This window comes from Myzus persicae, unplaced genomic scaffold (genome assembly GCF_001856785.1).
Source record: "Myzus persicae strain clone G006 unplaced genomic scaffold, MPER_G0061.0, whole genome shotgun sequence".
Classification (NCBI taxonomy): Eukaryota; Metazoa; Arthropoda; class Insecta; order Hemiptera; family Aphididae; genus Myzus; species Myzus persicae.
In genome coordinates, this window is record NW_019102916.1 from 177,036 (window position 1) to 191,658 (window position 14,623).

A 14,623-nucleotide genomic window follows, 5' to 3' on the forward strand; every position below is an offset into this window, starting at 1 on the left:
CTAGGTACCATATCCACGAGCGGACCATATTATGCAAATTGATCGATCATCGATGATTGCGCAAAGTCCCGTTGTTTAATAGGTATATAAATGTGTGGGTATATAATTCACAGAGAAATAATATAACCGGCTTGATTTAAACCTTTAAAGGTTTTTAACGACAGCGAAATCCGCTCGTAGAAATTCGCAGAGAATATTGCCGTGTATAGCCCAATAGCCCTGCCCTAAGCCCCAGTCTTAATCGTGTCGCGACATGAATCCACAGAATTATCCTGCGACGAGGCTACGGACAGTATGAACTGAGATATTATACATATCTGCAACCGTAGGTAAGTTGTGCAATGAAGGCTAGGTATATACCTAGAATATTAAATTATAATAATATAATACCTACACACAATATTTTATGATTTTTTCTAGTTCGTAGTTCCTGCTCGTGGACAAACATGAAGTTTCTTATCTTATTGTATGTAGGTGTTTCTTATCAGTTTTCAAGACATAATTTTTATCATCAATTTTAATTCTGAAAATTTAATTTTAAAATGACTACTCCAAGATCAAAATCTCCTAAACCACAGAATTCATTTAGGAAAGATGATAGCAAAGACGAGACAACATTTTGGGACAAAATTGGGACGTTAGGACGTAAAAAGCGAATAAAGGAAGGTAAGCACTTCAACGTTACCTTATATGGTCATCACCAGTGCCCGAGACATATAGGCTTGTAGCACTAGAAAATTATGAAATTGGTATGCGCCTTTTAATAAATGTAAAGTATGCTCTATAATACATGGGAGGGTAAGGGCTATAAAAAAGTCCTAAGAAATAAGAATAATTTCGTGAAATTTAGAATATAAGACTATATTAACAAATTAAGCTCTACTTCCTGGAGTGACTTAAATTCATTTGTTTATTTAAGGTTTTAATATTATGGAAATAAATTAACTTACAATTGGCATTTCACACATAAGTTTGAAATAGTTCATACTAAATATCACACATCCCTAATTTGCATCGGCCCAGGTAGCTTCTACTGTTATATGCTCTTTAAGTCATAAAATATTATGCTGTATAAAATTAAAATTAGATAGGATATAATAAATGCAATAATCACTTTCATAAAAGCATATTATCGGGATAATTTTATCTATAAACATAGTGTGACTCGGTGCCGCTTACCAACTCAGTTTGGGTAAGCAGCGATCTCCAAGATCGAAAAGTTAATTTTATTTCTGTTAAATAGGAATTTGGTCCAACATTTGCACATAAACATCATATGCAATGCACATGTCATATAAGTATATAATTTATTGTTTTCAGATTAATAAATAGTTTGTAGAATAGTCGTTAAAATAGCAGACTAAATGCAGACATATGCATTCATATATTTTGGAATTTAATTCCTTTTGGTATAAAATTGTTTGATTTACTATAGGTCTATAGCCTACACTGATTTATTCGAATGTACTAGAAAGAAATAATGTTAGAAGTATTGAGCTCTAGTCATAAATTAGTCATTTCTGTATTTGTGGAATAATATTAACTTTACATTGTTACAGTGCAAGAAGTTCAGGAAGAGGGTAAATATGCTATCGACTCACCAGGCAATCCGGCTATGGCTGATGTTCCTCCTGAAGAATATACCCTTGGTACTTTATTATTTTATACCTACTCAAGACTTACAAAGAGAAAGATAATGGCTTAATTATTTGTATTACTTAATATTTTAGAGGAAAATGAAGAAAGAACTATGGTGGAACCAAAGTCCTATTCTGATCCTAAATTACAAGAGCTAATGAACATATTAATTGACTGGGTAAATGATGTGTTAGCTGATCATCGAATTATCGTTAAAAATCTAGAACAAGATCTGTATGACGGACAAGTTTTACAAAAACTATATGGTAAATAAATGAATGTAACTTTAGTATTAAGGAATTTAATAAAAATAAACTAAATAAGAAAAATATTATATTTTTTATTATTATTACAGTATTAGTATTGATTTTATAATAGATAGATAATCCATGCAGTACACATATGTGGCCTGGGCAAGATTAAAGGTTGTTCTTACAATATCCGATTAAGTATTCTGGTGGTTAGTCTAATATTTAATCGATAGTCAGTTCTTACCAACAGAAATATCATTTGGTAAGAAGTATATGAGACTAACCAGTGGTTAGTGTTAACGAACACTTAACCTGACATTGTAAGAACGGTTCTAAATCTATTCTGTGGCATTATTTAAAATTTATCTTTATTATAGTTCATAAATATACGTTATTTGTGTATCTATGTAATTTGTTTGATATTTATTAATTATACAAAAATACAATGTTATGATTAAATTTTTATTGATATATTTGTTTCAATTAATGTTAATTTTTTTAGAAAAATTGACTAACGAAAAGTTGGATGTTCCTGAAGTAACTCAATCCGAGGAAGGGCAAAAACAAAAATTGTATGTTGTTCTTGGATCTGTAAATAACGTGAGTAAATGTTGAAATGTAAATCCATTTTGATTAAAAGTTTAGAACTCATTTAGATTAATTTTATGTTTCTAGATCTTGGGTCTGACAGGTAATAGATTATCGCAACAAAAGTGGAGTGTTGAAAGTGTTCATTCTAAAAACCTTGTAGCCATTTTGCATTTGTTGGTATCACTAGCTCGTCATTTTCGAGCTCCAATTCGTCTTCCTGAAAATGTCACTGTCAATGTAGTGATTGTACAGGTGTTTTAAAAATAAATTTATATATATGAATAGTATTGTGCATCAGTGCATCACTATGATTCATTTGTCTAAACCATAAATAATATTCATATAGAAACGTGATGGAGTTTTGAAGAATCGAACTGTAATTGAAGAGATCACATCCAGGTACGATGATCTTGGTATGAGATGTGAGCGTGATGCTTTTGATACATTGTTTGATCATGCACCTGACAAATTAGAAGTGGTTAAAAAAGTATAAAATAATAAATTATTTTTTAATCTTGTTTTTTATTTTTTTTAATTATTTGTATTTTACAGTCTTTGGTGACTTTTGTTAACAAACATTTGAACAAGATTAATATGGAAGTTCAAGATTTAGACACACAATTCCATGATGGTGTTTACTTGACATTATTAATGGGATTACTTGAAGGGTTTTTTGTGCCACTATATTCATTTAATTTGTCACCTCAAAATTTTGAACAGAAAGTACATAATGTCAATGTGGCATTTGATTTAATGCAAGAAATTGGACTAGCTGCGCCTAAAGCTAGACCGGAAGGTAAAATATTTTATTTCTTAAAGGTTAAATAAATAGATTTTTATTTAATTGTTTAGAGCAATGGGGGTTTCTAACCTTTTTTATGGTGGGCCAAATCTGTGATACTAGGAAAACATTTTTAGATAGAGATTGAGAGGTTATTAAATTTAAAATATACAATAATATAATTAGTAATTAATATATTACAATCAATAAAAATTAATATATTTTCAAAACGTCAATTAGTTTGATGGTCCAGAACTGGCCCATGGGTTGTAAGTTGGATTCCTGTTCAGGGTATTAAAAATGAACTACATTCCCATTTTTAAATATTTTAAATTTCTGAAATTTTAAGTTTTTAAAGTCAAATTTTGGAAAAGTTGAGAGTTAAAGTAAAAAAATACAGATCTATTTTGAGAAATATTCGGTGACCGGTCAAAATATCTGACAAAATATCTAGACCAGTGGTTCTCAACTGGTGTACTGCGAGTCATACTTGTATAGGAGCCTGGCAATAACTAATGTTGCTGTGGTTGTCAAGCGGGTTAGTGTGCCGTGAAAACTTGCGATGTATAATAATGTGCCTTGAACGAAAAAAGGTTGAGAACCACTAATCTAGACAAAAATATCTTCAGTTTAAAATGTCTCCAGTACAAAATATCTCTAACAGAAATATCTCCTGAATATATTTTAATATGTAAATATTATATTTTATGTTAATATTAATGTTTTTATAACAATAATAATTTAAAGTTGGTAAAAAATAATATTTGAAAGTATGTTATTGTTATTTTAATAATATGTATAATAATATGTCACAATAATAATATAATAGTGTTTGCCTTAAATATATAGAAAAATAATAAAAAAATGTATTTAAAATTGAAGATTGTGGGCAATTCTCCTTAAATATTTCAGAGATGTCATTTTGTTGTATTGACTTACTACTTTAAACAATCGTTCATCGTAATCGTTGTACTTCTTTCTTGTACTCAGTACAACTACAAATGAATTTGTTCACACCTTCTTTTTAAAATGTATGAAGGTATCCATTATGTAATAATAAATTATTTCCTTTTTGACTTACAAACAATTGTAGAGGCATTTTAAAATCTAAATTTGTTGTGTAAATTTTGGTATAAGTGGAACTAGCTTAGAACTTAGTCAACTATAGCTGTGTGTCTATACTGACACACTGTTGTATCGATACAGTTGTTACGTCGAAAAAGTCGTTTATCATGGTTTGTAGTTGCACTTGTAATTGTGAAAAATATATCAGATAGGTAATACAAATTAGTCAGTACAATAATAATATTATATTATTGCCTATGGGATTATTTTCTAAATATTATTATTAGAAAATTTTAGTAATATCTTTTTTACCTACTTTTAATTATTATTATTATCATAAAAATATTAATATTAATATAAAATATAATACCTAACATATTAAAATATTTTTGGGATATATTTCTATGAGAAATATTTTTACTGGAGATTTTTTGACCTGGAACCAAATATTCTTGTTTATTACTCAAAATTATATTTATGATTTAAACATTTTTTTTAAAATCTAGTTTAATTTATTCAACAAATCAATAACCAAAAAATATGAATAATTTTATAATATAAGTCCATAATTATTAATTTTTGTTTTTTTACATAGATATTGTAAACTTGGATTTGAAGTCAACATTGAGAGTGCTTTATAATCTTTTTACAAAGTATAAAAATGTATACTAATCAAAACCAGATCTTATATTTGTGAATTGTTAATTTTAATGAAATATAACATATATTTAAGTGACACCATTGTTAATTGAACACAAGAGATATGCACTAATATATGAAAAAAAGTAACTGTGCACTCATACAATAATTAAGTGATTTACAATTAATAGCTTGACAATCAAGATTATAAATATATTTTGATATTATTTATGTTTACATATTTTACTATAAGTATTATATTTTATATGCAATTGTTATATTTTAATAATAAGACAACTAACTAACTAATTTTATCTATTTAGTAGTATTGTTTTAATATTTTATTGTAGGTATTATAACATTTTATATTTTATGTTTATTTTATTATTTCAGTCACAAACCAATATAAATTTAATTGTTGGTTATATTAGCATAAACCTAATGAGTAATTACTAATACTTGTTAAAGTCAAGAGCCTTTAGATTTCAAATTACTTTATAAACTTGAATGAGCTTTTCATACTGTTTATTTTTGGTAAATAACTAATTTTAAAAATAAAATAGTTAATCTTTATGATTTTAAATACTTGAATTCAATATTTATTACTAAATTAACAAAATGTGAGATGTAACAATAAAAAATTTCCATTTTAGATCAAAGATTCAATATTTTTGAAGTTTGTATTTTATAATATATCTATAATGTGGTTTCCATCAGAACTGTGAAAGTAGGCCAAAATTATATGGTAACTCTTATGAAATAGACCAACCAAAATTTAAATTCAGGGTGGTTGTAGCTAGAGGGGGGGGGCTTTAGGACTTAGACCCCCCGGAATATTAAACTCACTATACTCGGTAAGATTCTAGCCCTAGCAATAAAATATTGCAGCCCACACCGAAAAAAAAGCCACCCCCAAAAAAAATCCTGGCTGAGGTACTGGGATAATTTATAATTCAGTATCAACAAAATTAATTTAATTAATTAATATTTTAATATTTTCATGGAGATATATTTTAATAAATACATAAAATATCTTATAAAGAAAAATAGTAAAGAGCGCACTCTGGTTGTACGCCTCAACTGGCTGAGGTAGCGATTACTAAGCGCTGCACGGCTCCTAAAATCAATCAAAAATGTATTATTATATTCTTAATTGTTCTTATAAACTGTACTAGATAAATAACATTATGATCTACAGGGAAGTGTCTATACAAAATTTTTTACCTGTAGGTATTCGATTCATTTTTTAATATAATATAAATTATCATGTACATTGTATATATTATTCAAATATTTTGTATTGTTTCAGTTACTTTTCAGAGAACTTAAACTATGTTTAATATTATTAATGCATAATATTATGCAGTAATTAGTTATTTATTTTATGCAAACTATTGCAAAATAATTTATGAGTAATAAACAAGTAGATAAAAAAAAAATTAAATTATTAATTCTAAATTAATTTTTGTTGACTTCATCATCCCTATAGCATGAATATTATTGCATAATAATGACTTGATACCTTTTGCACTTAAGGGTATCAAGTTGTAAAATATGATGCTATTGGTATCAAGTCAACAAAAATAACTTAAAAATAGTTGTACATTTTTTTTTATATAATCTTACAGACTACCGTACTAACAAAGTTACAAATAAAATTAATGGTTTTAAAATTTTTTTTTAAATGTAGTCTGAAATGCTTTTTTGGTCGTCTACTGAAAAATTTCTTTTTTTGACTAAATTGACTTGATCCCCTCTTCATAAATCTGTCCATTTGCTTTTACTGTTTTCAAGTGACATTATTTTTTCATTACGAATTTCACAAAGTCTTTTCAGACATTTATTCTCTGATTTAAGTTTCAACATGTAATCAACCAATCCCTCCATTTGCTGTTAAAAGAAAAAAAAATAGTTTTTAATTTTTACGCTGGGTTGTTATATTGAGTAGTTCTGAATAATTGTTAGAATATCACCTGCACTCTATTGTTGGATTTAATTAAACGTGTATCACAGCATCTTTTGGGGGCTACATTTTCTATTTCATTTAATTTCAACGGCTATAATAAAGTAATGACAATTAACATAGTGGTTAATATAAAAATGTATAATTCAGTGACTGCCTAAGTACTCTGTACATAAGATAATTTTTTAAGAGAAACAACTACTAGATATTGATTAAGAAAACAATTTTAGTCAAACTGTATGAGCATTAAAAAAATATGCAACAAAGAGCATTTCTGAAATGAAAATCAAATTAGCAATACAGGTGCAATTCATTTCATAAAATTCCTGAAACTATGTATTGGAATGAATAAATGATCCTATATTATTTTAATTTATATAATAGTACACCAAGAGTTAAGACCTAGACTAACTAATTTAGTATACTACACTTAAAGGTATCACTTCATTTGTAGTTTCTGAGTAAAGCCATGAATGCATTAGTTTTACATGTATATGATCTAAGGATTTTACAATGATGTGTGTTTTTTTGCACATTACCATTTGGAGCAAAATTCGAACCAAATGTTAATATTAGCATTTTTAAGGTATATAATAGATACATGGATATGATTAAAAAAAACATTTTGAATATTTTTGAATTATTAAAAGTATGTCAACGAATTGTTTACTATGTTTTTAAGAAATCTGAGCAAAATCAACCATTATAAAAATTATAGAAAATAATATTTTTTCATCGATTTGTCTAAATATTGTTTCAAAATAATTAATAAAACATTTATATTTGTAAAATTTTATTTTTATTTTGAAAGTGAATACGTAATCAAATAATAAAATATTTAATCGATTCGTCAAACCCTCAAAAATATTATCCTCTATAATTTTTAAGGTAACTCAATTATCATAAAAGCGAGGTATATTATACTAAAATATTCTTAGAGATATCACAAATTAAATGAAAATAATTTTCATCTAGTGAGACAGCTGACAGGCTGCCTCCACTTAATTGTTTTTCGTAAGTATTCTGTTATGAACTATATTTGAATTCAAATTTAATACATTCGTTACAGCTACCTAATCAATGACGACTGATGAGATAGCACACTCGACTAGTCGACTCTTGCTTTACTGCAAAGTGGTTTGATACCTACTTCCATTTTATTTTAAGCATACATATGCAGTGCTTGATTTTTTTAAAAATATTTTAGTGTTGCCCTTCTTTTATATCCTAATCAACCAGAAATATAAATATTCGAGTACACATATTTTTAATATTTTTGAATCCCCTACCTTTTTTTCTCCAATTCAATCACTGTATGTGCAGTATACACCACTATAATGTTGCATAATATATATGTATTATATTTTATAACAATAAGAAAATCTTGAAAGAAGTTAAATAATAATTAGTGAATATGGATTACTGATTATGTAGGTACATACTTGAATGTTAGTGACGGTGGTTATCCGTTCAATAGTGTTAAGAGATTCTTTTAGTTGTAAACTTGCTATTTTTTCGGCTATCTTTAAATGCGAACTTTTCAGTTTTAAACTTTCCTTTAAATCTTGAATTTCATTTCTCAAATTAACTTCTATGCCTGAGAATTAAAATTTGATACAAATTTATAACAATACGTATACACTGATATACCTACCTAATATTATATTTTTAGACATACCTGCCATATGTGAAATTTCCGAATTGTATTTCTCTTTAATATTTTCCATCTCTTTTTGATGTTGAAATAGGATAAGTTCTTTTTCATTGGTTAATTTGTCTGCTTTGTGTTCAATATCTTTAAGATGTTGGTATTTGGCTATCCAGTAGTTTCTTTTCTTGGACTGTTGTTGGACGATGTTTTGCATGTTGTACAACACTTTCTCGTAACCGACTATAATATTTTGCCAAGTACATATATTTTCTAGTAATATGTCCATTTGCTGTTCTAATTTACTGTTAATGTGAAATTGATCACCAGATATCAACGAAGACGACCGCGACGTCATTGCAGTGTGCTGCTGCTGCTGTTTACGTTGGGCTTTTAACATGTCCTGTATAGTTCTATTTTTCTCATTCAACGCATACTCTAATGTAATCACCTCGTGCTTTAAATTTCCGATATAGTCTTCTTCTGACTTAATGTGATGTTTCAAATCGTTACACTCATTTCGTAACGATGCTATGTCGATTTCTTTTTCGTGGACACATTTCGTAAATTCATCTATCATTACTTGCGTGTGGGTTTCGTTTCTTTGACATTTTTCTTTTTCTTTGTTGTACTTTGCAATCGCGAGTTCAAATTTATTCGTCTGTTCTGTTAGATTCAATTGAAGGGTTTTAATTAGGTTGTCGCCATCAACACATTTCATTTTTTTCTCAGTCAATAGTTGTCGGTGGTCGTCGAGCAACGTTATTAGGTGTGCGTGTTTCTTATTTAGCTCATCGTACATTAATTGTACTTTCGAATAATCTTCTTTGAGTTCCTTATTTTCATTTATTTTGCTAATTAACATTCTTTGGACCCGTTTTTTATCTTCAAATTCTGAATTTAGTTTCTCGTTCTCGTTTTCCAAATGGTTCTGCCATTTTTTGTGATCGTTGATTTCTTTTATTAGTTGTTGATTGTTGTCTTCAATATTTCTAATTGAACGTCTATTAATTGTTTTTAAATGTTCTTCTTTATTGGCTGTCAATCTCGCAAGCATATTGATTAAGTCACACAGTTGGTAGTTTTCGAATTCGAAGTCAGTAGACCCTTGGATTTGATTGATTTGTTCAGCGATTAACATTTTGCCTTCGTACAATTCGTTATTTGAACATTCAAATGCGCCATTGACGTTTTGATCGATACATTTTTCAGGAAAGTCTGCCAAATTGTCATGCAATAGTTGTAATTGTATATTTTTTTCTTCGTTAATCGAACGTAAATCGTCATTCAACTGCGATATTTTGAGATCTTTAATATACAGTTCTTCTTTAAACTTCTCTACGCTTTGTAGAATTTCATCATAATTATTTAACGTTATCTCTCGTATGTCCATCAATTGTTTATTTATAACGTATTTCAACTTATCGTTTTCCTTTAGAATATAATGATATTCATTTTCACGTGCAGCTAGCGCAGCGCAAAAATTAGTCAAATGCATAACATTTTCATTTTCATTGAATCTACGACCTAACGCTAAACAAAGATTAATTTTAATTTTATTTATTTCAGATTTAAGCCCATTGCAATCTTTAACTACTTGATCATAATTTTCATATTTATTCTGTAAAATACTGTTCCTGGTTCTTAATAGTTTATTATTTTTTTCAGATTCACTCATAGCAATATATGCTAATCCTATCATTTTGTCCAAATCAATAGCGTCCTTATCGCTCATAACGTATTTAGCGTCTACAATTTTTGTCATAAGCTTTTCTTTGAACATTTTAACAATATCTTCGAAAGGAACATTAAATTTGTGCCAAACTATTGTTTCAGAGTTTAAATTATCAAATGAATTAAGATTAGTAGTCATATAGTCCATGACCACAATCTTGTTTTCTGCTATATCTGATGATGGTTTGTAATTAAACGTCATTACCTATTTATCAAATTTTTAAAAATAAAAGTGTTATAGGTATGTTATGTGTTATTTTATCTAATATTATGCACATACATATATATTTTTTATTCAATGACCTAATAAATATATCAGTAGGTGGATTTATTTAAAATTAATTTAATTAAAACTTTTATTAGCAATCGAGTTAATTAAACTGACAATTTTTTTTTTTTGAAATACTAACCTCGTATTTTTTGTTTTCATCATTATTTGTCGTTTGTTGGAGATTATCAGACATTTTATTGCTAAAAAATAAAAAAAATATTATTCTATTTAAAATAATCCATGTAATATGTATATATGTATATATGTATATATAAATATATTCATAGATATATAATTGATATTATGATTGAAAAACGATTATTATTATAAATATTTTATAAAATTTCATCGACTTTGTGTAAATTACATTAGGTATATATAGAAACAAATTATCGTAATATTAATACGTCGATAAAAATCTTTTAGTGATTACTTAGACATTAGTACTGATAAATTTGCATACCTAATCAAATAATAATTTATTTTTAAACGTTTGAAGCCATTATAGTAGAATTGGTTATAGTCGTTAGGAAATTGTCGTATGACGTATAGTATTCTTATACAGTATGAATAAATGCATAAAATTATGTAAAATTCTAATTTCGCTTACCTTTTATTTCAACGTAGGTACATTCGAGTTAGCTACGAAGTACACTGGTTCAGGTGTTTAAGAATTTTTTAATTTATTCGTCGCGAAAGGATGAGAGAATACAAGTTTAATTGTTATAGCCATAGACTGAATTAATATAATATTAACTATCGGGAATTTTTTTTTTATTTCGATTACCGACATAGATTCAACGCAGGCGAGGGAAAATTCTGAGGCATTACCCGTTGACCCATGGCGGAAGTCGTCGTCGGTCATAATATTTTCCTCCATGATTCGTAAAAGTTTAGTATTACTCCAAATAGCTATGCAAACTACGACGGCCGTAGAATGATCAGCATATTACTATTACCACTAATTACAACGTTACTCGTAAGTAGTTAATATTGGAACTAAAAATTAAAAAATATTTATAGGCACATTTTTTTTTCATAAATAATCAAAGTTCAAATTTCGATTTAACTATAGAGCATAGTTATTCTAACAGAAACAACGATTTTATTTATTTTGTTGTGATTTCAAAGTATCATTCATGAGTAATTGAAACTTTTAAAGGGAATTAGTATATTTTATAGGTATACTTATCGTATACACACAATAACATTTTCAAATGCTATGTTTTCGGAAATAGTTAATATTATCTACTGCAGAATTACTAATAATGGTAAAACAATTACAGCAATAATATTATAAAATATAAGTAGGCAGTTAGTGATATAGGCTGACAGTCCGTCTTTGCTCAGAATCATTTTTCATAATACCTTCCCAGTAAACATTTATACGGATATACAACGTATAATATACAATATACGTACACTTTAAACTAAACCTACGTAAATTATAAGTTCAGAAATTATTAGACATTCTTGTTCCTAAAAAAATAGAAAATTTTTATCCGATTTATAATAACCTAAATACCTAATGCAAGTGATTCATTTATAAGTATATATACACTCATTAGTCATTGTTTCGAAAAGTTTCAACTTTTTTTCACATAATTTGATTCAGAACAATATTTCAGAAAAAATTTATTTTTCTATTTTTACTGTCATTATTGTTTAAGTTTTTCACTTTTTAAATGACACCAAATATTTTTTTATTTCTTACTCCAAAGCAGAATATTATTTGGAGTATTAAGATCTATAAAGATTAAATTCCGGACAAGTATTTCGTTACCTATTTTTAAAGCTGTTAAAGTATTGATGTGCGTAGTAGACATGGGTAGACCGTAAAATGTGTCCACTACTTCGCTAATCTAAACTTTAAATACTTATAAAGTAATGGTTCATGAACTACTTCTCCAGAATTTATTTTGTATGCATTGAAAAAATTGTAAGAAATATTATACAGGAATGTTGTTTTGAAATGACGCAAAAAAGAATATTTTCAAAAAAGTTATAACTTTACGAAATAATGAGTGTACACACTCGAATGTATCATCATACATATATATATATATAAATATATTTATATAAATACAGTAAACGATTTTGATTATTCGCGGAACAGTGTGGTACGGCAACTACTGATAAGCGAATTCCGTGGGTAATCTATAAAATACAAATTAAAAGAAAATCCTATTATTTTATTTAAAAAACATTTTTATTATGTAGTGTATAATATAGTATTTAAAGAAAATTAGATAAGCAAACATTTTATTTTTATTTAACATTCATAAATATATTATTGTATAATATTAAAATATTTTCCGATATTCTACGCGCCCGGGCGCGCCCCCTGTACATGTATTACTGCAATAGTGCAATGTACTACTGATGATCGACCTGCAGTAAATATAGAATAATACAATGGAAATAAGAAGAACTTATGATTACATACTGAATAATATGGTCTATGCCCTATGGACCTAAGTCATATTACAAGGTCAATGGATTTATCATATTTTAAATCTATCATCTATATATAGCTGCGAACACCGAAAGGTAAATAATATTACTCATTACATATTTTGTAGAAGAATTTGTTGTACTGTAAAACGCTGAAAAATAACAGACACTTTGAAATTAATATGTAACAAAAAGTTCAATTTTAAAACTATTATTTCACATATTTGCATATTTTGAAATATTATGCCTATTTGGGTCATTTGTTTGTTTCTTTTTTTTTTTGTATTTTGGTATTTTTTGAAAATGTTATTAATAAATAATAATTAAAATTTTTAAATTAACACTGATTATTTTATTTTAGTTTATACTTTATATTGTAAGAGTAAAATGTAACTCTTAACAAAAAGTTTGAGTAATTTGTCTATATTGGTCTGCGCAAGAGTCTTATGAGTTATGACTATAATATTGAAATATGATTATGATTATTGTACATTGTACATTCATATTAATTCCATATCGTGATCAATCGAATTTTTAGATTCTGAGAAGTGCGATGAATATATTGATTTTGAATTTCAAATTTTGACAAAATACGTAAAAATCAGGAAAATTTGCAAATTATTAGGAATTTATAAAATTTTTTTTGTTTAAATTTAAGAGTTGAAAATTCATTACGAGATTCGTTGTAGGTTTTTTTATCTTTATCAAAAAAAAAAAAAAAAATGTCCGATGGAAAGTCAAATTCAATTTTTATGAGCGTTGAAAATGTTTACAACATAGGAATACAGGATATTCACTCGATTTCTCATGTAGCGATTTTCTTCTTCGATGTAATTCAAGAACGAATAACTAGATATTTAAAAATTTACACCAAATGTTTATTTTATTATTTTCTATACCTAATTCATGAAATTTTCAAAATATTTTGAGTGATGTCAATAAAATTGTATTTGTTAGGTAAAAAAAGATTGAAAATTTAATACAAAGGTTTCTTATTTGTTATTGTTACAATAGCAATTGAAAAATATTAAATATACATAGGTAGGGACGATTTTTTTTATAGGCATTTAACGTTCAAATTTTAATAAAATGTATCAAATTGAAAATTTGAAACCTAACCTGTGTAGTGTTTCTAGGTATTTTGTTGTAATTTAAAAAATATTATTCGTGGGTACTTGAAACTTTTAGAGTAGGTATGCATATTATTATATACCAATATTATAATAATTTGCAAATAATATTAATTCAACATATCGGTTACAGTAGTAATAATAACAATATAAATATAGTATAAAAATCCTAGGCAAACCGTCTTGCTCAGAATCGTTTTTCTTATACAATGATATTATAATATTATATCATTGAATTCAAATTTAAGTATTTAACCCTATCCATTACGGTGACCCACTGGTAACCTATTGTGCAGCAGAGCGTCACCCACTTACCCGCTTTTATAATATGTTGTTATTTATGTTCGTTAATTTAAAGTGATTTTTTAATGTAATATCTTAAAAAACCATATATTTCAACACTATTTACCTATTAATATGGTTTTAATATTTTTATTAGACAAACTTGTCTTAAAAAA

The 14,623-nt window shown here is 27.0% G+C and overlaps 2 protein-coding genes across 2 annotated transcripts; one reads left to right on the forward strand and one right to left on the reverse strand.

Annotated features, from left to right (window-relative positions):
• The first annotated feature begins 420 nt into the window (after positions 1 to 420).
• On the forward strand, positions 421 to 5,086 carry LOC111033396 (beta-parvin). Its single transcript, XM_022314098.1, has 8 exons — positions 421 to 666; positions 1,560 to 1,649; positions 1,731 to 1,904; positions 2,392 to 2,489; positions 2,565 to 2,732; positions 2,827 to 2,967; positions 3,033 to 3,276; positions 4,922 to 5,086. The coding sequence occupies exons 1-8, from the start codon at positions 543 to 545 to the stop codon at positions 4,996 to 4,998; spliced, it is 1,116 nt and encodes a 371-aa protein (XP_022169790.1). The 5' UTR covers positions 421 to 542; the 3' UTR covers positions 4,999 to 5,086.
• An 833-nt stretch (positions 5,087 to 5,919) lies between these two features.
• On the reverse strand, positions 5,920 to 10,771 carry LOC111033398 (uncharacterized protein MAL8P1.12-like). Its single transcript, XM_022314099.1, has 5 exons — positions 10,721 to 10,771; positions 8,607 to 10,515; positions 8,371 to 8,525; positions 6,939 to 7,022; positions 5,920 to 6,855 (listed from the first exon to the last, which is right to left on the reverse strand). The coding sequence occupies exons 2-5, from the start codon at positions 10,510 to 10,512 to the stop codon at positions 6,724 to 6,726; spliced, it is 2,277 nt and encodes a 758-aa protein (XP_022169791.1). The 5' UTR covers positions 10,513 to 10,515; positions 10,721 to 10,771; the 3' UTR covers positions 5,920 to 6,723.
• Between the last annotated feature and the right edge of the window lie 3,852 nt (positions 10,772 to 14,623).

Bases quoted from the DNA above. Each gene is read 5' to 3' on its own strand.
- LOC111033396 (XM_022314098.1), top strand. From the start codon at position 543: ATGACTACTCCAAGATCAAAATCTCCTAAACCACAGAATTCATTTAGG. The intron at 1,650-1,730 runs GTACTTTATTAT...TTAATATTTTAG, and splicing joins TCCTGAAGAATATACCCTTG to AGGAAAATGAAGAAAGAACT. The intron at 1,905-2,391 runs GTAAATAAATGA...TAATTTTTTTAG, and splicing joins AGTTTTACAAAAACTATATG to AAAAATTGACTAACGAAAAG.
- LOC111033398 (XM_022314099.1), bottom strand. From the start codon at position 10,512: ATGACGTTTAATTACAAACCATCATCAGATATAGCAGAAAACAAGATT. The intron at 7,023-8,370 runs GTATGTACCTAC...ACTTTATTATAG, and splicing joins CCACCGTCACTAACATTCAA to CCGTTGAAATTAAATGAAAT. The intron at 6,856-6,938 runs GTGATATTCTAA...TTCTTTTAACAG, and splicing joins AATCCAACAATAGAGTGCAG to CAAATGGAGGGATTGGTTGA.